The following is a 22,384-nucleotide window of genomic DNA, read 5'->3' as shown; positions in this document are numbered from 1 at the left end:
ATAGATTGTTTTTCTAGATGTTTTAATAGATCAAGTGAAAAATAAAATAGAAGTTCCTGAAAAATGTGAAATATGTATAAAAAATGCAAGGAATGGCTTATTCAACCTTCACAGATCTTTATAAATCTTAGCATTCAGTCATGCAGATAAAATAAGTGTAGGAAATCCCAGATGAGATAAAAAACTGTACCCAAAGTATTGCACAACAAATTGGCTCTTTTTTGAGAGAAAGTGAGGTTCAGGGTAAAGGATTCAAAACTTGTTGAAATTGTTTGAATGCTTCTGAAGAAAATTGTGTATCCATTTGCAAATGACACATTTACAAAGCCTTTAGGGGTTTTACCAAGGTTCAGAATGATAATAGCCTCACTCTACTCTTATCACAGTAGTATCCAAACAGAATTGTACTTATTCCTTTTCAGTAAGAAAGGAAAATATAGTTAATATTGTTATTACAGTGCTAAACTATTCTGTAAGATAAGCTCTGCAACTTTCATTGCATGAGATCTTTGTATTGTATATAAATTGTGCATAGCAAACTCTTCCTAGCATCTAGAGCTCAAAATACAAAATAAAAATATCTGTACTCAACAATAAAACAATGTATTTTGCTCCCATCTTTTACACAGTAACTCAGATTAATAAGGTTTCATCAATCTCCACGCTTAGTCTATTTGGAAGCTATTTCTTGAGGTAAGTATTTACACTGAGATCTTCAGGGAACTATTGTGTAAAGACATAGAGCTGGTGTGCTGCTAGAAATGGATATATTATTGAGTATGGGGCATGTGCTGATGACTAAAAAAAGAAAACCTTTAAATGCACTGCAGTCTTCCACTGAAAGGGAATATGCTATTGTTTGGATAATAGCACCATTTGAAAAGGTTAATAATTGTCTGACATTTGCACTACTGAATGAAAACATACTTGTGCTGTGGCTGTGAATTTCCTTGATTAGAAATTCTGTTTCCTGCTGGGATCTTCTCCAACACCAAGACATCTTGGTCATGTTCTTTGAGTCTTACTGTATTTGCTTCCACATCCTGCAAGACAAGTTACTTTTCATCAATATGACTGCACTTGATTTCCCTGATTAGTTACTCTAACAAACTGCATGACTTTCAAACACAAAATACTTGTGTTGGTTCTTTCCCTCTGTATTTATCTGTCTTTATTCTGTTTTTCTCACAGGCAGAATCATACTCTTTATGTGACTTTCTAGACTGTCTCGTCTCTGTTCTGCATTGGACATGTTCATAGAAATGACAGCCTCTAGAAGAACTGGAAAGCTCTGACACCACACTGAGGGCAGCCCTTCCCACTCTTACCCTAAGGATCCTGTTGAAGTCCTCCTTATCTACTCTCAAGAAGTGGCAGTTGTCTTCCCGCAGAACAATGGATGCTGCTCTGGGAGCATCATTCACCAGTGCTAACTTGCCAAAATCATCTCCTTCGTGTAGAGTACATACCACACCCTGCACAGAGCAAAACATTTACATGCAGAAACCCATCATTACTCTGCATTCTATTGAAAGTCCTTGTACAAACACTGGACTTCCCAATCAAACACCAAAATAAATCTATTTGGCAGGAAATCAACAGCCAAAATAATGACTAGGAAACAATACTTGATAGCTGGTTATTACTATTACTAAAGAGAGGCAAGAACAGAAAGAATCAGCTTGTTCTCTGAAATTGCATTCAGCTTGAAAGACTCTTCTCAGCCTGCTGAAGACAGAAAGTTGTCAAGTATTTTGTTTTTTATTTATAGAGGCCCTAAAAAATAAAATCAAAATTGCAGAATTAACATAGAACAACATCTCTCCAGCTGTTGTACATCAGCAGCACTCTGTTTCCTCCAATTCACAGTAACAGAGGATCTGGCCCACCCAGTGATGCAAAAAAACATGGCTAAATATGTGTTACTTAGGAACAGACTTATCACTAGGGCCCTTGTGCTGGATTTTGGTGAAATGCTTTGTTTTCAAATGGAGGATTCTCAGTCACTGAATGAGAAATCAATGAGGAGTAAGGTTTAAGGCTCAAGGGATTCTGGTGTACCAATATCTCCTTTTTTGCCTTGAAAAATCTCTCTCATAAACATGAAATTTAATACAGTAATTTATTATATAAACAAGAAATTTAATAAATGCTTTTTGGTCTATGGCTTAACTAAAATGAATGGCTGGCATAAATTTGGAAGTGCTTCAACCAACCTGAGAACCACCAGTCACAAAGCAGTACTTTTGTCAGACATGCATGAGAACAGTTAGTCATCCAAATGCATGACAACGTGGTGGTAAAGGGATGGGGCAAAACCCCCATGAGAGAGAAGTCTGGCAGTCCACCAAATTCCAGCAAATTACTTTGTCCTAAAGATACTGATGTAACTCTGATGGATTATAGTCAGCAACTGTGTAATATATCCCAAAATTATAGAGCAATCTACTGGAAGTATAATCAGTGAAACTACTGGATCATTTCTTAATAAAATTACAATCTATTTATTTTGTCAGACAAAGCAATTTTGCTCTAAATTAAACTGTATTCCTTCAAAGTTTACTCTTACAATTTCAATAATAACAATCATATAAAATAGCTTCTGAAAAAAATACCTTGCCATAAATGACTACGTTTACTGATCCCTTTAGGATAATGTACCAAGAAGTACCTTCTTCTCCCTGATTAAATACTACAAGAGAGAAAAGATTTTATAGTTAGAATATAGTTATTCAAAATATAAATGGGCCAGATTCTTCACCCAATAAAATTCAAGGTAACTCTACAGTCATATAAATGTCTACCTTATAAAAGGGCATACCATGATTTTAAAAGCAGTTGCCTTCAGAATTTAGAAAAACAATTCATACCCACATAGTTATGTTATTACACTCATGTGAAAGTTGCTTTTCTTTTCTATGACAGCTCCAACAACTACTTTATCAATATGTCAGGTTATCAATTACTAACTAGCACACAGGTTGGATCCCACTAGTAGCACCATGTTCTAACCTAGTTTTCTAGCAGCTGTGAATTTAATATTCATTTGCTAAAATGTCTCAGTATTAACATGTCTGGGTAATCTACTATTTTAAATCCTTTATTTTGTGCAGGAAGATTTTTTTTAATACAGGATTATATTAAAATACATTTTAAATAGAGATTGGTCAAACAAAAATTCTAGATAAAAACACACCCAAATTGTGTTACACACACTCAACCAAGGATAAAGAATTAATTTTGGTATTGTCCCCGCATTTGGCAACAGACTAAGCTAACACTTATTACCCTGGGTTTTAAATATGAAGTGACAATCAAGTTGAAGAATGCACCCAAGTTTTGCTCTTGTCATTTAAACATTAGGAATTTAAATATTCATAGCACAGGTGAGAAAGAGATCTGACAGGATTCCATTTACTTACAGACTGTTCCTGCTTTGGGATGCGACTCAAAAATGAGGACACCTGCTAATTCCCGTTTTACCTTAAAATAGAAAGAGAAATTATAGTTATTATACATATCTCATTCCTCCTGGTGATGAGGTCACATAATATAGCCCCTTTGTACTTCCCTTCCCTCTGCATCATTGATCAGTCATTGGTCTGCTTCACTTGATCTCCTAATTCCTACTGATTGGCTTTACAGAGCTACATTTCCTGGCTCCAAATGGCTCAGACAAGGGCATCTTTCTTTGTACACACACATGTGAAATGACCATCAGTGATTAACAGGACAGGAAGTTTCAAATGGCAGGAGTTTATCTGTTACAGAAGATAGCTAGTGCTGGTCAATTACCCCATGGAAGTATTCCTGCTCCTTCCTGGGGAATCTGTAATGCAGCTTCATAATTAGCTGCATCTGTCCAAGCTAACTGAGAATGACTGAAAATAACAAGAGATTTTGAAGAAGGTATTGTCAAATATGAATCCACTTTCTGACTGGTTTCCTTTTTCTGCAAGCATCCACACATTATTGCTACCAAGTAAAGTGCTATTTAGCTTGTTTCAGCTGTCTGCAGTGTGTGGTGAGACTTTAAACAGATGCATTCTCCTGTCCATTCCATTTATCCTTGATTCTCTGTGCTGTTCTTGACCACTTCAGGGGGAAAGTGTCTGATGAGCTTTCTTTCACCCAATGACCAAACTCCAACCAGCAAGCACTGCACAGTGCACCTTTCTCCACAGTATAATTCCTCTTCCTAACTGGTTCAAGCCAAGACTCCTTACAGAAATTAATTCTGCAAAATTCAGTAGTACCAGTACCTTCATTTACACATGGACAGGGACCCAGACAGTGGCACCTGTGCCAAGTGAGGGGCTGAGCAGAAATACTTGAGAATTATACCTGATATCAAATAGACAACTTACACCTGTACAGTGCTTGGGTGATTCTCACAGATGGAATAAATTCTTTGCATGGAAAGTATAAACAAAAATGGTTACAGGCTCTCCAATTTTAAAAAAGTCAGAAGTAAAACCAGAAGTAAAAATTGAGCCTCCCTTTAGGTGATGAATTATAATTTTTAAAATTACTTACTGTGGTAGAGAGGTGAGATAAGGCCTTAATGTGGAGAAGTTCTTCATATATAAATTCTAAGTCATCTACAGTTCTCTGGCCAGGGCTATTGAGAGAATATAAAAGAGATAACTAAATGCAATAAATACCCAAAATAAATACTTCACAGAAAGACAAAACAACACAAAATACGCTGAACTGTCTAGTGAAGTGTACATCCTCACTAAACAGGGACTGAATGATGTTTCTGGCTGGAGGACTGAAACACACAAAGGATGGAAACTCTGTGAATGCTACCTGAATGACACTGAGCAGCAGCCATGGCAACCACCTTAGAGAGATCCTGATTAGGCAGCTTTTCTGATTAAATCAAGTGTTCTATATATGTATAAAATGGGCACATAAATCAGAAATGGTACATAAAGATTTGTTCCTTTCAAAAGGACTCCTGAGTGTGGGGCATGCACTATTTTTCACAAGCAGTACTAATTAGTTGTAGCAAACACAGTTGTAGTGGTTTGTAAAGGAGTGTGTGAACTTCTGCTGAACAAACTGGAGATGCAGCAGAGCATCTTGGAGGACAGCTAACAACTGCTCTACAGTTCATGCTGAGTGCTGCTGTTTAGCCACACAGGGAAATAAGAACCACTCAGTAGTTTCAGCTTCTCGCACTGAGAAATACAAGAAGCTTGTGGAATAAATTCTTCACCAGCACAAGGAGTGGTAAGGAGACTGGCACTGTGGCTGAAATAATTGCATTTCTGTAACCTACCCAGAATTTTCTGACTGCTAAAGAAGGACATAAATACTGTGGGGACTGCAGTGTGTCAGAGATGCTTTGGGGGATCTAGTACACAGCACACAGGAGGAATTGTGGGAGCTTGATAGAAACTCCCAATCTTTTTCCCACTCACAAGATTCTGTTCAGTTACAGTATCTAATACAATATTATTTTCTAAAAACAATTTCTCCTGTCATATAATTTCAGACAGCACATTGGAGTGATATATGGACACACAGGAAGAAAAATTCCTTTAAAGCATTATTTCAAGCTATTTTTACAGGAATAAGTCCTTCCAAACAATATGGTTTAGATTTGTGAAAAGCAGATTATAAGTAATTAATTCAATAGGTCAAGACCAAAAGAAAAGAGCAACAAAGACATAAGGGAGAGGATGGGAATGGGATACAAGAGAGGAAATGGGATACAAGAAGTCCAGTCTGGGGGCAGGAGTTCCAAATGAGAAGGTTTACATCCTTCACCATTACAACAAACCCAGTTCTAAACCCTGCTTTTTGCAATGTGTGGTGTTAAAAGAATTACCAGCACAATTGAATCTTTTTTTAGGACAGCCCTAAAAGAAAACCTATAATGATAGAAGTTTTCCTTTCTGATAGGAGTTTTCCTCCTAAAATGTCAGTATTAAAGGAGACTAGCACCTAGAGGATCAGGAAAGCCATACAAAGAAATACTCTGCTCTACAGATTTTCTGCCTAGTCACCTCCTGATTCAACAGTCTGTCTACATCTTGTGTGAGACACAGGACCCAGCTCTGTTACTGGAATTATATTACATCTTTTTACAAAAGTAGCTGGATGGAGACTTCTTTTGGATGAAAGAAGTACTGAAGAAGTCACAGAAAACATAAGGAGAACTGACATCTCTGCTAAGCAAGCTTTATTTTTCTCCTGTTCTTCACTTACCAATGACATGCATTTATTATTACCCAGATTAAAGACAACTTTAGGCTAAAAACCATTTTGGATTAAATTACTCTTTTCTCATACAGAATCAAACTATTAAGGGAAAACCAGAAATTGGTTTGGTACTGCTATGCCCTCTAGTGACTCAAAATACTCCACTGCTTCTGAATCTGCCTTGAAATTACAAGGCTGACACTCCTAGTGATTTATGCAGGGCAGCTTAATTAAGTACAGCATAAAACTAAGCCAGTACTAGCTAGCAAACAAAAAGTAGAGATTTTACCAAATAATAGGGAAGTAGCAACTTTAATTTTATTACATGCTTGCAAAACGAGTACGTCTTGGAAAATATAGTGTAACAAAGTAAGAAATTTCTACATTAAATCAAAAGATAAAAGGATGATGTCTTACTATATGAGACCTCTATCATAAAGACAAAAGGACACACTCATCCTTTAGCATGTCCATTTGCTTCCTATGTTAGCACATTGGAAGGACTGACAATCTGTACCTGGTCTTTACTTCTGTTCCTGCAGATGTCACGTGGAGAGACATTAGGCATCACTGTGTCTTTAAAACCTGTGTGGTGACCCACTGATGTTGATTTGTAGGATCCTGCTGTGTAAAGACCTAGTTTCTGCAGGGGACACATTCTAACAGCAATAGCTGGTTATAGAGCGGATAATAAATGGAATAGGTAGGGAACGAGGGTACACATTAATGGACAGAACTCAGGTGATATTAAGTGATCAATAAAAGCTGTTCAGTGCTTGGAGAATTTACCAAGGTCAGAGACATCGAGCTTCTCTGTGACTAGGATGTTGACAATAACACAGTACTTTGCCATTGATAAGCCACATATGTTCAAGCAGTATCATTGATTATTTTTATTGTACAGCTAACCAGAAAATCATCAGATAATAAGAACAAGGGAAAAGATCAGAGACCCCATAACATTGTGATTAAATGTCAAATGCTCTCTACTAAGAAAAAAATGTGTTAAGTGAAGCCACCAAGAACATATAGCACAGATTTATTATTTCAGTCACACTGCTAACTTACTTTAGGCTAGAGCATTAAAAAAAGAATGTAATCCATAACATTATCTGAGCTAAATACTGTTGTCAGATGAATACAATTCTTCCTTTAAAGACTCCTGTTATTATTGTGTTTAGCTTTGTATTATAGCATCCTATTAAATCCGGGTTTACCATCAGGACATATTTTCATACTGAAGCGGGGAAACACTAAAGGAGGAGCTGTATTAATTCTACAGTAATTTTTACAGGGACTTTAGCAAGGTCTGCACCTGTGCTCCAGCCATTATAAGGAGCAGAGAGCTGTGTTTGCTACTTCACAAAAAGCTATTTTCACATTCAGTATATGTGTTTCCAAAGGAAAAAAAAAACACAATAGCAACAAGAGCCTGCCAAAAATTTCCCTGAGCTCTATTCTGTTTTTTAAACTATAGAACATTCTTTCACAGTTTGACAGTTAAAATGCTGCAGTTAATGTAATAAACAGAGAATTTTTTAAGTTGGCTGTCAAAACAAGTGACACTTTTTGTTAGAGATTTTCAGATTTTGAACAATAGAAAGTACCTTTCAAAGCAACAGCTTCATTATACAATCAAATTCTCAAAGTAATCTTCTCATCAAAGAATATTGTCTTATTTCTTTCAGGGTAATTATCTGAGTTCTGCAACCTCTCTGGAAATGGTTACTGTTATAAAATGCAGCTGTGTTGGTTTGAAAATTGAGGGTCCTGCTCAGGTCAGCTAGAGTCAGCATCTCTGAAGCCTTGACAATTCCTTTGAACTTTTGACAGCTGTAACAGTGTCTAGTCAAAACTAGCAGGCCTCTGAGGATTCACGGAGATTTTAACAGCTTTGCTACAGCTCAGTACAGGGAGGAATTTCAACTAACAAAATCATTACATATGTAAACTGAATACTAGAGCAGTAGTTAATATGGTCCCTGGCAGTACAAGGTTACTTCAGTGAGCAAAGGGCTGCAAAAAGAAGCACTTTCAGGGATAGGGAACGATGTCAGATGAATATTAGTCTTGAGAAAACCTCTTTCTCCTCACTATATTCCATGAAAAATCTCCTATTAGTATTCTTTCAGGTGAGGCTGTGCAAGTGACAATATAGAGAGAAGAGCAGTATTTTCCACAGCATCCTTCCAGCCTTTCAGCCCTCTGTAAGCAGTCCAGATGATAATCAGTATTTATCTTGCTAGTGTAAACTTACACTCACTGTTCTGGAAGTCATGACAGAAAGCAGTGGGCAGGCAAAACCCACGATAAGTGAAAGGGGAATTCTCCACGAGATGACCTGCTCAGCTGGCCTGAGGCAAAGGACAGAGGGCAGAGAAGCAGGGTCCCAGCACACACAGCACTGCTCAGTCTCCAAGGACTGGTGTCTGCTCAGAGGTGCAAAAGCTCACTTTTGCTCCTCAGTGGAAAGGGCACAGGACGTCTCTGCGAGGGTACAAGATCTCAGTTCCATGACACCCTAAGGGTGTATGGAAACACTCTGCTCTCAGTCTGGCCTGTCCATGTATTTCGTGTGACAGGGAGCAAGTGCTCCTTTGGTTGTGCTGACTAGATCTCTAACAAGGAGAAGAAATAAAATGTGTACTTCAAACCTATTGCTGCATGACAGTGTTTCCTGTTTTTATAAGCACAACTGTTTGATGGCACTTTTTGAAATTCAACACTTTTAGCAAGTTTTTGGAAAAGTGCTGTTGAAATGAGCTTGTGATCTCAACAAGAATGGAGCCTGGAAAGGATACAGATGGAAACAGAACAAGCAGTTGGGTTAGGTGATTCAAAAATCTTTTACTATGAAAAGTGTTCTCACACTGTAAGCAGGACAGTGTGAGAACACTTTTCATAGCAAAAGATTTTTACTATGAAAAATAAGCAGGGCCCACACCTCTCCTATAGCAAAGACAAACTTTGCCAATGGCATCAAGGTAGCAGGATCCAGCCCTGTGTACTTGCCTGTCTTGAATGGCCCCTTACAATTAATCTTCAGTGAAGGTGAGCTTAAGTTAGTCCTCATTCTCAGTGCATTTAAGTAGCAGTAAAATATGTCTGCCATGGCCACTAAACCTTACCTGCTTAATGCTTGCCTTCAAGGGAGGGTCAAACAGAGTTTATACTGGCTTTGAAGTCACTATAAAGCTGTCTGAAAAAAGGCTGATAATCAATGTAGATTTCTCTTGTTTCCATGTCACAAGGAAGACCCATAATATTAACTCATTATTCTGCTTACGGTTTCCTGAGAATCATCCTCATATGAGCATCTGGCCCAATCTGAGAGAGAAGCAGCATAGTATCCTGTAGCTCCTCATCACACTCTTTTTTCTCCTCCTCAGTTGGCAAAGGGGCATCTTCACGCTCATCATCCAAAAATCGATAAAATAAGTATTTGTCTTGAAAGTGGTGTTCCTGGTCCACTGAAAACAACAGAACACATCAAATACTGAATGCTCCTCAATGAGCAAACCTGGTTTGCTGTGTAGTATCGTGTTTGTTACAGATAGATTATTTAAGATGGGAAAGAAAGCTACAGAAAAACTCTAAGAGCATGAAACTATTTCTCACGTTTGCAGCTTGAAGGGTACACTTTTACACTGTGTACTACAAATACTATCCAAAAGGCTTCCATATAAATGTGTTGTGGGTGTGTATAAATACATGCATACAGATGTATATGTTTTTTAATTAGTTCTGTTTTCATATTGTTTGAAACTACTTCATTTAATCAAACCAATTACACTGGGGAAAATGGTTATAATATGAATTTTTAAGAGGTGTTCTCTAGCACAAACACTTTGCTCTACATATTTAGACAGGCTGAAAAAAGGTAGCAAAAAGGTAGCAAAAGCAACTAAACTCCTTGTGAAGTAGCAGAAATGTGTATCATCAATGTATAATCCCAGGGGCAAGTTCATTGACCTGTGTCCTGGTGGAATAACTTAATGGATGAACCGCCAAGAGAAGATCTGTAAAATTACATTATGATATTGCAAACCACTGGTCTTCCAAGTAAGAGTGATGTGTTGAGTTGATATTGTGATGCAGCTTGCACTAGCTTTCCCTGGAGAGTTCAAGGGAATACATGGCAGGAATTCAAGTTAGAGCCCTTAGGGTAAGGCAGCAGTGGAAACAATCTGCCTTCCCTGTATGGAAATTTCTCCCTGAGATATGGGAAGCACAACTGACAATAAATGCAAGTTTGCTGTAATAGAGCTGCTCTTCTACATTTAATCAAAAAAACGTATATGCAAAGCTTCAAATATGAATATTGCTTTAGAAACCTACCCTTTTTGAGGGCTGTAATATCCTGTTACCAACTAAATCCTGCCAAATGGAAACTGAAACTCAATGTAAAATGCAATCAGAAAGCTAATATAAAATCACAGATTTCTGCACTGGAATATCTGGCCTGCTGAATTTGGGAACCCCTCCAAAACCAATGGAAATCATTCCAAAATGATGAATCTGAGCAAACACAAATGCTCACGTTCACTTTTAAACACTGAAAATCTTTGATGAAGGTTAGTTTTATGTATGGTAATAAATCCCTTGGTTTTGGCCTGAGTGCTACCCGGTTCTAACAATATAAGCACAACCCAGTGTACTCCTAAGTATAATTAGAGCTATCATTATAAATTGTTCATTTATGATGCAATATGGTCATAAGTTAAAAAAGAATACTGGCAGCAAGATTCAAAGAATACAGCCTGTGTGCTGCACCTGCACTTATGAATGAACAGGCTGCTCTGTGGCATTTCTTTGTCATGATCCCTTTCTTTCCTATGGAAAAGAATACAGAGATGTTCAGTGTCCATATTTTAGTCAAGATACTGATTTTCTGTATCTTACCGTGGTTAAGAACACCTTCTTCCAGCAGTACTTGCCACATGCCAACAGCCTGCGTTCGTAAATGGACACAAGGACTTTGTTGCATCATCCAGTCAACTAGCTCTGTCCCCACACAGCATTGCCTGAAGGACAGATACACAGACAGGAATGAAAAGGAAGCCTGCCAAGAGAGAGACTGCACACAGTGACTGCCAACAGCAGTGATACCCTAAACTCTGTACTAGACTTAGTTAAATCTCCCTGTAGAAAACCCCATGTCACCATCTACATACACATGCTTACCACTGAAATACCAGTGAAGGTGTCCCGTTTTAAGAAAGTCACCTTAGCAAAACAAGTGTTTTGGGAAAGGCAGAGGATCTATCTACCCGTGACAGCTGGTACAAAACCTATAGCACCAGAAACCTCTGTATACCATGGGATACCAAAAGCCTCATGCTTTTCAGAATCTTGCATGAAAACAGAAATTAATACCGTAAAAGTTCTGCCAATGCAGCTCCCACAGGAAGAGTGAGCGCTAAGAGGGTTTCCTGCATTTGTAACCAAACTTCTGTCACGCTGTATCTGGAGACACTGGTTTTGGCACAGTGTTCCTGAGGCTCTCTCATGCGAGGGCTTGGTAACCCTGCACCTCCTGACTGACCCAGAGGCAGACAAGAGCAGGTCTCAAGTTCTGGAGAACAGCCAAAAAGGATTAAAAAAGCAAAAAGCCACATGGTCACTTAGTCAAATTCCTTATCGTTACACCCCCTAGCTCAGCAGAACACTAAGAGTTTTCCCAGTTCTGTTAGAGAAAATGGTGCAGTTGTTTGGACCAGCACTGCTCTTCATTTATCATCTATGCTCTTTTGTTATTCTAGACCAATCAGCAATGTCACATTGTGACATATTCTTGAATCAACTCACAAGCGGCAAATACCTTTGTATATTAAATACATTTTAGGCTGAAATATGAAAAAATCAATGAATTTATTTCAAAAGAAAATCAGCAACATATTGATTTACTATTTAGAAAAAGACACATTCAGAGATTTGAAAATAATTTTTACTTAAAAACACTCTGAAAAATGAACTAGGTATTTTATTTAAACATTAGACACTAAAACAAACTGATTGTTTCTTAAGCCAATAGTAGGTAGATCCTGACACCTTACAGGCAGATTTCTTTCCACAAATGCCATTGTTATCCCACTTCAGCAAGACTGTGCTGCCACCAGCAGGAAGACAAGAGAGCCTGGCAATACACTGGAAAAAAATATTAAACAGAGCAGCAAATCTGCATCAGGAATGTTTCTCACCAGGTGAATTTTCAGAATGCCACAGTGAGCAAGACTGCTGAAGCAATAATATGTTAATAAACTTTTCTATTAACTCTTACTGATATACAAAGAGAAGAGAATCTTCATTTTAACTTGGTACTACACATAATATTCCAGCTAGCTATGCTATTAACTATGCTTTGGAAGAGTGTTGGTATGTGAATGCTCTTTCCACAATCACAGACTCAATTTCCAGTCAAATTACTTCTGAAAGGATTTACCAGGCCCATTAAAGACGGCATAACATCCAACTGAAATAGCATCACAGAATAATTCCAGACCTTTTGAGACCTGCAAGTATGGTAAGGCATACATGACAAATCAGAGAACGGCAGGCATAAAAATTTTGAGACCCCTCTACAATCAGTTCACACACCTGTAAGTCTTCAGATGGTATTTACGATCTCTTATCATGTGAGGAGCACGGGACAGAATTGTATTTCGCAAAATCTTCCCAGCTCTAAGGATCTTTTCCGAAGGAACCTTGGTGATCATGGAGAAAAAGAAAGACCAGGAAACACACATTTAAACTTTCTGGAATCTCTGTACTGCTTTCTGCAAAACAAAACACAAATGCTCTTTTTCCTGAATTAAATGTCCTCTTGCACAGAGGCTTACTTTTGCAGGGCAATGTAGAATATAGTTGGGATTTTAAGTTTCACAGACTTCTCACATCTAACAGAAAGCATCACTTCAGCTGATTCATATTACACTGTTGGAAATAGTTATTTCCATTTGTCTAATGGCCTGGCTCTACAGCACACCTATGTTCTATTACCTGTGTAATGGTTTTAGTAGGATGATGTGGGATGTGAGGATCAATAAGAGGTGTCTGAAAAATAAAATGAAATTAAATAATTTTTTTAAGGTTGACCAGAAAAATAAAGACTGAAGTAAAAAAAAAAAAGAACAAAAAAGCTGTAATAACAAAGAATAACATGGAAGTCCAAGTTCTGCTCAGGACATAGGAATACATAAAAAGCTTCTGAACACATCCTAAAGGCAAACTTGGTTGTCGAGGCTCAGCAAATTAAGACACTGACATGACATATGAAGATGAATAATAAATCTGTGCTAAACTTTGTAAAGTACTAATGGCTGAACATCACACCAGATCTGAGCACACACAAGCATTGTTACCTCTTCGCCCCGCACAACAGCACTCCCCCACACACACCTGCTCTGCCATTCAGCCCCCCACCACAGAAAGTCTCTCCTCCTTCAGCACCTTTTTCTATTCAGCTCTTTCCTCCCTTACAGCATAGCACAAGAAACAGGAATGGAGGTAGAGCTCTTCTTCCTCTGTGTTTTCTAAATTATCACCAGGCTGAGCTGGCAACCCTTTTATAGCCGCTCTCTGAAATGCAGAGGCACGCAGGCCACTCGCAGGGACCCAGGCAAGGACTGGGCTGGTGAAGAAAAAAGGAAAGAACAAAGCAAGTGGCTTGGTTCTACAAAGGGAAGAGTGAAAGGAAAGACCATCGGAGCTCTACAGGGGAGAAGGAGAGAAGGGGATGAGAGAAATGGGAAAATAGGCACATAACTAACAGGTGAAAGAGGGAGACAGGGAGCAGATGGCACAACACAGAGGGAAAAGGAAAGTGGAAGGTCAAAGGACAGTAGAAATGGAGACAAAGGAGAGCAAGAGAGAACTTCAGCAGCCACGTGGGAATGATGGGAAGGCCTTTGGCTCGTTGGGCCTGGTAGGTAACAGCAAGGACCAAATTCACTTTGAGTGTGCAGTGCCAGGACACACACAAGGGCTGACTTTGGCCAGCTCTCAGGGCTGGCTGACAGCAGATCAGGCTGAGCAGAGCTCTCCCACAAGGGCAAGGAGCTGCACCTCAGCCCATGGCAGCCAGGGTCCCTCCCAGCCCGAGGGCAAAGCCAAGGCAGCCGGGGCAGAAGCAAATCCGGTGAAACACGCGCCAGGCACTTGGGGGTGAGGTACCAGCTTCCCTGAACTGGGCATCTGCCCATGAGCTCCCACGGGTCCCAGTGATGTGACAAAGTCCTTGTAGTCATCAAATAGGGCTGAGAGCTAAAAACGCACCAAGAAACTATGGTGGGAATGGAAAACGAGGGAAGCATATGACAGAAATCAATAATCTGTAGGCCTCTATATGGAAACCAATTCAAAGTTCTTGTTTCTATTCACACCTTACCAGAAGTCTCTGAAAAGGCACATCAGTACAATTAAAATGGAATTCCTGATTTTTCCCATTTAATAAGTCAACAATTTTTCATAAACTCATGTAAGTTCCAAACATTTCTGTCCAGCCGGAAGAGCAGTAGCACATCCCTCAATATTTCTTGGTTTCTGGAACTGTGTGGAATCTGCTCTAGATAGTCTATATTTGCAGTTAACATAGGTAAAGAACAGCAAAAATCTTTTCAAAGATGCCTCTAATGAAAACAAAACCATAGAATAACAATCTCAAACAGGTACAATATCCTTAATCTAGCTTCCAGATTTTAATTCTAGTTAGGAATATACTTAGAGGAGAGATAAAATATGTAAGACAAAAAATATAGGAGATTTTCAGAGCAACAGACTAGCAGAAACAAATGCACATTTTTGTTCTTTGGAGTTTCAATTAAGTTTTAACAAAAATGCATAAACTAATAGGTGAAAAATTGAACATGGATGAAGATTTTTTTAATAAATTTCCCAACCAAATCAAAACAGAATATAAGACAGCATTTGGAAGAAATCTGATTCAACCCAAAAAGGTGACAGCTAAGACACAGCACAAGAATCTCCAGAAAGCAGCAGGAAGGCTTGCTCACCTACACCCTGACCAATACAGAGGGATCAGCTGCAAAGATAGAACATAACTTGGGTGAAGGTGATCATGAAATGATCCCGTGTCAGAACTTTACAGAAGGAAGAAAGAGCATCAAGCAGACACAATGGACTAGGAAGAAAAGTTTCCATGAAAACAGAATGCTGAGAGCTTTATTTCTGGAGTGGGTCATGGGGGAACAAGTGTGAGGTAAAATGAATTGATGGGAGCTGGCAGTTAGAGAAAGAAATATAAATTGAGTAACAAAAGACAGAATTAGAAAAGCAAAGGTATAAAATGAAACAGACCCGCCAAGAAATGTAAAGAGGTACAAAAATATTTCACAAATACATTAGTAGTAAAACAAAGAAAACAAACAGTGCTGAGCTACTGTTTAACAGAGGGAAATCTATTTACAGATCATTAAGGAAGGCCAGAAACTACTGATCTATTTTAAATTAATGTTCATTAGAAAGATCAGTGGCAGAGAGATGGTTAATATCCTAAGTAGTAAAGTGACAGGAGTAAAATATCAACCTTGAATAAAACCACAAAACCATAAATTAGCTGTTTTCAGATTGGCTTTGTAGAATTCATGCAGTTAACTTGAAGAGCACAAAGAAACTTAAAGAGGGCTGCATCCATCTCTGAACCATCAACAGCCACTCTTGGGGAATAAGGAAGGCAGCTGAAGACAGAAATATGGAAAAGGAGAAGCTGAAAAAATACAGATGTCAGCTTAAAGTCTTCCTAGAAAAAGTCAATTTGTAAGCACCTGGAAAAGAACAGGGAGATGAGTCAGATGTGATGTATATTAACCAAGAACAGATTATGCCACACTGATCTAATTTCTTTTCATGATCAAGTAGCAACACTGATAGATTAGACAAGAAACAGTAGATTTTCAACCCTTTAGTAAGGCTTTAGCACTTTCTCATCAGATATTCTCTTCTGCAACAGTCAGATTAAATTCTTAAAAATAGGTGCAAAGTCAGTTGGAAAAGTGCATTTTGAAATCAATTACCAGTGGAGCAAAGTGAAACTGGCAGTCATACCAGAGGTCTGTTCAAAGCAGCATTCAAGAATATAACACATCTGATAATATTAAATATTAACATGGGATGAAGCAGAATACACCTTTACTGATTCTGCAGGAAACTTCAGGATGGGAGGCACTGCACATTGCAGAATAAGTTTACAATAGGAAACAGTTGTAACATTGGCATAAAAATGATGCTTTTATGCAACACAGAGTGATGACTACATTTCTGAAGCAGGTGGAATCAGCTAAATAAAGACAGAGTAGGGAACAAACGTTCTAGCTAAGACCTAATATAAAGCACTGTGTCTTATTTGCCCATTTTACTCCAAAAGCATCTAAACCAGCTGCACAGAATTTAGAGGAAAGCAACAAGAATAATCAGAAAGCACAACATAAATAATCAAAGCTGTTAAGCTAAGGAAAAGGCAAATCTTAGCAGAGGTGTGATTAAAAAAAGTCTTCAGATTCAAAAGGCCTTTGAAAAGGAGAAAGAAGTGGCCTAGTCCATCATGCAGAGACCAGGAAATAATTTAAATTGCTCTAAGAAAGATTCAGTTTAGGCATCACTGAAGCGATCCTCGCAGTGTGGACAGTGAGCACTGGCAGATTGCCAGAGAGGTCTGGTTCCTCCATCTTTGGGAGGATACACGAGCAATCTGTCAGGAGTGACACTGCTATGGTGTGCATGTGGCTTGGGGATGGACTCGATGCTTTCCTGAATAGTTTTTAGCCTCACTACATGGAATGTGCAATTTGTAAGGACAGAGGTGATCAGTAATAGAGCTCCCGGGGCAGTGAGCCTGGACAGTCATTCCTGCCAAGGGACAATGCCATCATCATCCAAAAGACATGCCCAGCAAAGAGCCCCCAAAGTTGCTGCCTTTCAAAGCTGCTGCAGTGAGCTCTGGCTGCACTAGTGATTAGCTGAAATGCAATAAATGGAAACACAGGGCCTGAGTTTACTATAGAAAGGCAACACGAATTTCAAAGGCAGAGAAATGTAACATCAGTCAGTTAATAGGAGATACAGAGTTCCAGCAACAACTTCCCATCAGAAAAAAAAATGCATTCTGTAAGGGACAGTCACAGCTTGGCTAAAGACCAAGAAGTGTTTTGTGAATCTTTACAATCCTGGATCTTTCATTAAGGATTGCTTTGAAAGCGCTTTAAAAAAAAAAAAGTAGCTCTCCCAGTAAAACAGCAGAGAGTGAGGAGAGTGTTTAATTGACTTAACACATCCTGGTATCTTTGAAGAATTAATGAGACTAAAGTACATACATATAGAAGAGAGGTCCTTGGTGATCCCATTTTTCAGCACTTCTGAATAAGGGAAAAGTTATGAGGCAAAGAGCTCAGATAACAAGGCAATTACAATAGTTTACAAACTATTATTCACCTCCTGGCCACAGGAGTGACCAGTGTAACTGCTCTTAGCTTTCCTTCCACACACAGTTTGCTGTGACCTGCTTATCTTCCCTGTAGGGCACAAGGTCATATGGGTCTGGAGGGTGGAGGAGGGAAAGCTGCTGCTGTTGGTAGGGAAAAGCAGAAAATCATTATGAGAAACTGTGGTAAAAAGGCTTTTAGCATTAACACTGACAAACTCCCTATCTGTACATTTATGTAATTCACATTTGAGCCATTCAAACAAACCCTTCACAAAGCCAATCACAAAACTCCCTATTTAAATTGGGGTGAAGCAGAGAAAGCAATAATTTTAGCCTCCATTCCTTTCAAGATTCAAATATTTATGCATGAGAGCAATATCACAGATTTAAATAGGACTATTCATGTGTATAATTTTATGCACACATTTAATCTGTGGAGAAATAGGCCTTAGATTTCAAGCTATAGGGCAAGGCCTGTCTTTATTTTAGTGTTTCTTACATCACTGAGCAATATGCAGACAAATAAATAATAAAATGAACAACAATAATAGTGACCTACCATGAGATCTGTATTTGTCAACTTATTTGAATCTGCTTAATAAAATCCAAGAACATCTCTTACAAAAATAGATTTTTCTATTCCCCTTGTTAAATAGCTGTAAAGGGATGTTTCTGAACCTTTACATATGAATGAATGCTTTAGATCCACAGCAATTTGTATCTGTAAAATCAAGTGATGAAGGGAACTTAATTTACTATTCTCAAATGCAAACATAGGATAGTGTATTGCATAGAACTAAGGTGAAATAAAGTAAAAGCCAATGAATCACCTTTTTTCACATGACCTCAGTGTAGCTCATCTCTGAAGAGAGAACAAGTTTCAGTATTGATTGGAGTTAACCACAGCATGTTACCAGGGTGATCCGATAAACCTGTGCACTACTGTTGATCCCTTTATTTTCAGCTGGGGAACTCAAAAGAATTGCAAGTGACATCTGTTTTCCTGCTGGCTGCCAAGGGGATCCAGAACAAACAAAGGACAAAAGCCACACACACGTTGAAAGGTGTCAGCAGCAACAGCACCTCACTAAGAGAGGTCTGTTTGTTTTACATCCTCAGTATTTACCACTATTGGTGATTTATGGCCCAATCCAAATCCCACTGAAATCACTAGGAAGCCCCTAATTGATTCAATGAATTTTGAGTCAAGCCCACAGCATCTGATTCTCCTAAGTGTATCTCAGGAAGCAGAGCATCTTTAGCTCTTACTGGCTCCAAATGACTCCTGATGCCTTCTGACAACTGAAATTTTTGAGTATCTTTGTATACATCTCCCAAAATACTTCTAGTGCCCTATCTGGTTCACATGGGAAAAAATAAAATATACAAAAAAAAACCCCAATCCCACAATATTGGTAAAATCATAGCCAGCCAGTAGGATACAGCTGACAACTAGCCAGAGTCCCCACTGTCCCCTCACACAACACCTCCCACCTCACCATTCTTTCTCAAGCTTTTTGTAATGTCATTTATTTGCGCTGCTTCAGACCAAAGGCAGAGATACAAGTTCCAAAGATGATGTAGAGATGACTCTTTTTCCAATACAGGCCATTATTTCCAGCACTACAGAATAACCATATAGCAGGGATAAAGCTGAGCATACAGTATCACAGTTTTTGGAGTGCATTTTCAGCTGGAAAGCAGTCTTGGATAGAGTATCTTGAAGTTAACTCCATTGGTCCTATTTCCAGCTGCAGTGAGAGTGTGTCTGTGCAGACTGCACCAATAGCCTTATTGAATGCAGACTGCTGAACAAAGAGAAACACCCGACCGAAGATCTTGTCATAAAAAGGTCCTTTGGAACACATTTTTGTCAAAATCTGAAGGAAAATGTAATCAATATTGTAGGAGGTCCCCTGAGATTAGCTCAGCTGGTCAGAGGATGGTGCTAATAACAGCAAGGTTGCAGGCCCATCTCCATATGGGCCATTCACTTGGGAGTTGGACTTTATTATCCTTGTGGGTCCCTTCCAACACAGAATAGTCTGTGCTCTGTGGCTATACTAACCTATACCAGATCTCTGGAGTAGCCCAATGTGGAATATGCTGATATACTGACCAATGCTTGTTATCAGAATAAAATCTATATGATGACCTCTAACCCCTGAGGGTGCACAGTCCATAAGAAACCTTGGCACACACTCCCTGCCATGGGGACTTTCCATGGCTGGGACATGGAACCAGCACTGAGCTCTGGGTCCTACCCAGACTGTCATATTTAATCACAGAGCTAACCACTGAATGTTCTGAGTTGGAACATTCATTCTTAGATGAATGGCCCATACAGGGAGATTCACTACACCCCCTCAGAAAACAAGAAAAAATGGAAATAGAAATGCAATCATCACTCCTATCATGCTGTGAACAATTCATTCTCCTCTTCACTCTCCCCACAAACATATGCAACAGCTGGGAGAACCAGCCTGTGCTCCACAAGATAGCACTGGCAGTCAAAAAGCAAAGTACCTGCTCACATCTCCTAATTGGAAAAGTCCAAAAATGACAATTACTGACCTCATCCCAGGTCTGTAGGGAACTTCCCAATTAACAAATACTTGGCAACTAACAAAGGACAAATTACCCAAGAAGATCACTTGTTTTGAAAGGACCAGCCTAGACAGTCTCAAATTGTACTACCAAAGGATCTTCAAGCCACTGATGCTCACAGAAGACAACTATTCTAATTTCTTAACAAACATCTGTAAACAGCAAAATGGGGAGAATGGCAAGGTAGGAATGGATGAACACACAGTAACAGGATGCTTGCAAAATTAGGGAAGAATTATCAAATTTCAAAAATCTTCTGAGTTTCATAAAGCTATAGCACCTGTAATCTAAAAACCCATGATCGAACTACAAACTATCTAAACTAAGCAAAACAGCCTAGTAGAAATTGTCAGAGCCAGACAGCCCAGTTTTATTCTGGTTTTTTTGACTGCATGACCTTACACAAATCACCTAATCACAGTGTGTTTCATTTTCCTCTTTCTGGAGAGAGGAATACTAATAATTTCTACCTTTGTAAAATGCTTTGAATACTGTCAGCAAATGGGCTACTATCAAAATATTCAGAGTAATGATGACCGGTTTAAAATCTGTGTTCTTTAAATGGAATACAATGTGAAGACTATGCTGTATTTTAAAATACATTCTAAAATTGCTTTTCTTTAGTAATCTACATTTTTTTTAATAGCATAAACAGGAAAATGTGTTCTTTAAATTCTCAAATATTCAGTGTAGCAAATTTATTTAAGGAAGTTAAATTGAATTCACATTATTAACACTTCTACAATGTTTCCTGGACAAACTATAAATGCCCCTCCTTTTAACACAAAATGATTCAGCCATTACCAAAAATGACACTTCACTGTGAATGTCAAAGGGAAAAAGAATATTGAAACAGACTATGACCAGTGCACAAAGCCCCCCAGAACATGGCTAATGATGTCTTATTTTCCCGTCATTTTTCTACTTCCCTGCTACAATGAAACAGCTGCTATAACTGCACTGCCTGCATTGAATAAAATGTCAGAAAATGCTAACTCTGCTGTGAGCATTCCCAATATTCTGAGAGAGGTGTGACTACAGTTATCATAACGAGTTCCAAGCCAGTGTTGTCAGGGTTTCTCTGCTCCTGCATTTCTTTAACCTACAAAAGAATAAAACTTTTTTTTTTTGTCTCTCATGCAAACTACTAGTTTCTTAGTGTCCATGGCTTTTTAAGTATGCTTACCTGAAATTGCTTACTTCTTTAGAAACAAGCTAAAATGACAAAGACTTCACAAGTACAATAAATATTAGGCAGCAAAGTTTCCAGTTTTTAAGGTCTGCCTCTCACTCATGCTCCAAGCACACAGCATTTATTCAAAAGACAAACTGAAGAGATGTTGAAGATGACCGAGGTTCTGGAGGATTTAACTCACTTATTTCCAGATATCTTTTTAACTTTGGCAAGCATCTCCTACCTTCAAGAGTCCCAGAAGGTACTCTGTCTAGAAAACAAGATTGGACGGGCTCTCCTAGGTTTCAATTACATCCAATGCCAGAACTGCCTTCTGAGGATGAGGTAGTGAAATTTGTCAAACATAAGGGCACCAAAACCTGGAGGTTTGAATTATGTGTGAAACCATGAACCTGTTAAAATTAGTGGCAAAATTCCTCACTTCAGTGTAGTCAACACACTATCCAAGTGAGGCAAGAGGACTGCTGCCTCCTGGGTGACAGCAGTTTATGCATTGTGTGATCCCCACCAGTCACTGCACCTCTGAGTGTCTCAACCTCTCCATGGTAAAATGGGGACACCAGTATCTACCACAACTTCAACACATGATGAGAATAAGCAACTGAAAACACTGCAACTGGAATCTTGGAAGTCTAGTGTCTACAAATTCATGCTGGGAAATTTCAAATTATTTTGAAAACAGAAAGAAAGAGTCATCAAAGTGAGACATTGAAGGTCTACCTCCTGAATTCCCTGGAGAGGTCAGTAACAAGGTAAAGCCTCTGGAAAGTGGGCAAGAGAAGTTAATTTAAACCTGTTTTATACTTCTTCTGGTGATTTTATGTTCCTTATTCTCCAAGCTCAGGACAGTGCATTGTGTCAAAGTACATGAAATAAACATTGAAGGAGTGCAGCACATGAGCCTCAGAGTCCAGCTTCCCTATCTACTCCTC

At 38.7% G+C, this 22,384-nt stretch overlaps 1 protein-coding gene across 1 annotated transcript in view; it reads right to left on the bottom strand.

Moving 5' to 3' along the window:
* The window catches only part of RAPGEF4 (Rap guanine nucleotide exchange factor 4), a 139,521-nt gene that overhangs the window by 39,693 nt on the left and 77,444 nt on the right, over positions 1-22,384 (bottom strand). Inside the window, exons 7-15 of the mRNA XM_009087997.4 lie at positions 13,213-13,266; positions 12,811-12,917; positions 11,116-11,237; positions 9,500-9,683; positions 4,537-4,621; positions 3,423-3,483; positions 2,616-2,692; positions 1,329-1,475; positions 928-1,043 (exon numbers count right to left, since the gene is read on the bottom strand). Coding sequence (XP_009086245.2) covers positions 928-1,043; positions 1,329-1,475; positions 2,616-2,692; positions 3,423-3,483; positions 4,537-4,621; positions 9,500-9,683; positions 11,116-11,237; positions 12,811-12,917; positions 13,213-13,266 — 953 coding nt within the window. The remainder of the gene's footprint in view (positions 1-927; positions 1,044-1,328; positions 1,476-2,615; positions 2,693-3,422; positions 3,484-4,536; positions 4,622-9,499; positions 9,684-11,115; positions 11,238-12,810; positions 12,918-13,212; positions 13,267-22,384) is intronic.

Source organism: Serinus canaria, chromosome 7 (genome assembly GCF_022539315.1).
Source record: "Serinus canaria isolate serCan28SL12 chromosome 7, serCan2020, whole genome shotgun sequence".
Classification (NCBI taxonomy): Eukaryota; Metazoa; Chordata; class Aves; order Passeriformes; family Fringillidae; genus Serinus; species Serinus canaria.
The sequence above is the reverse complement of the archived record's forward strand: the minus strand, read 5'-3'. Positions and strand labels throughout refer to the sequence as shown.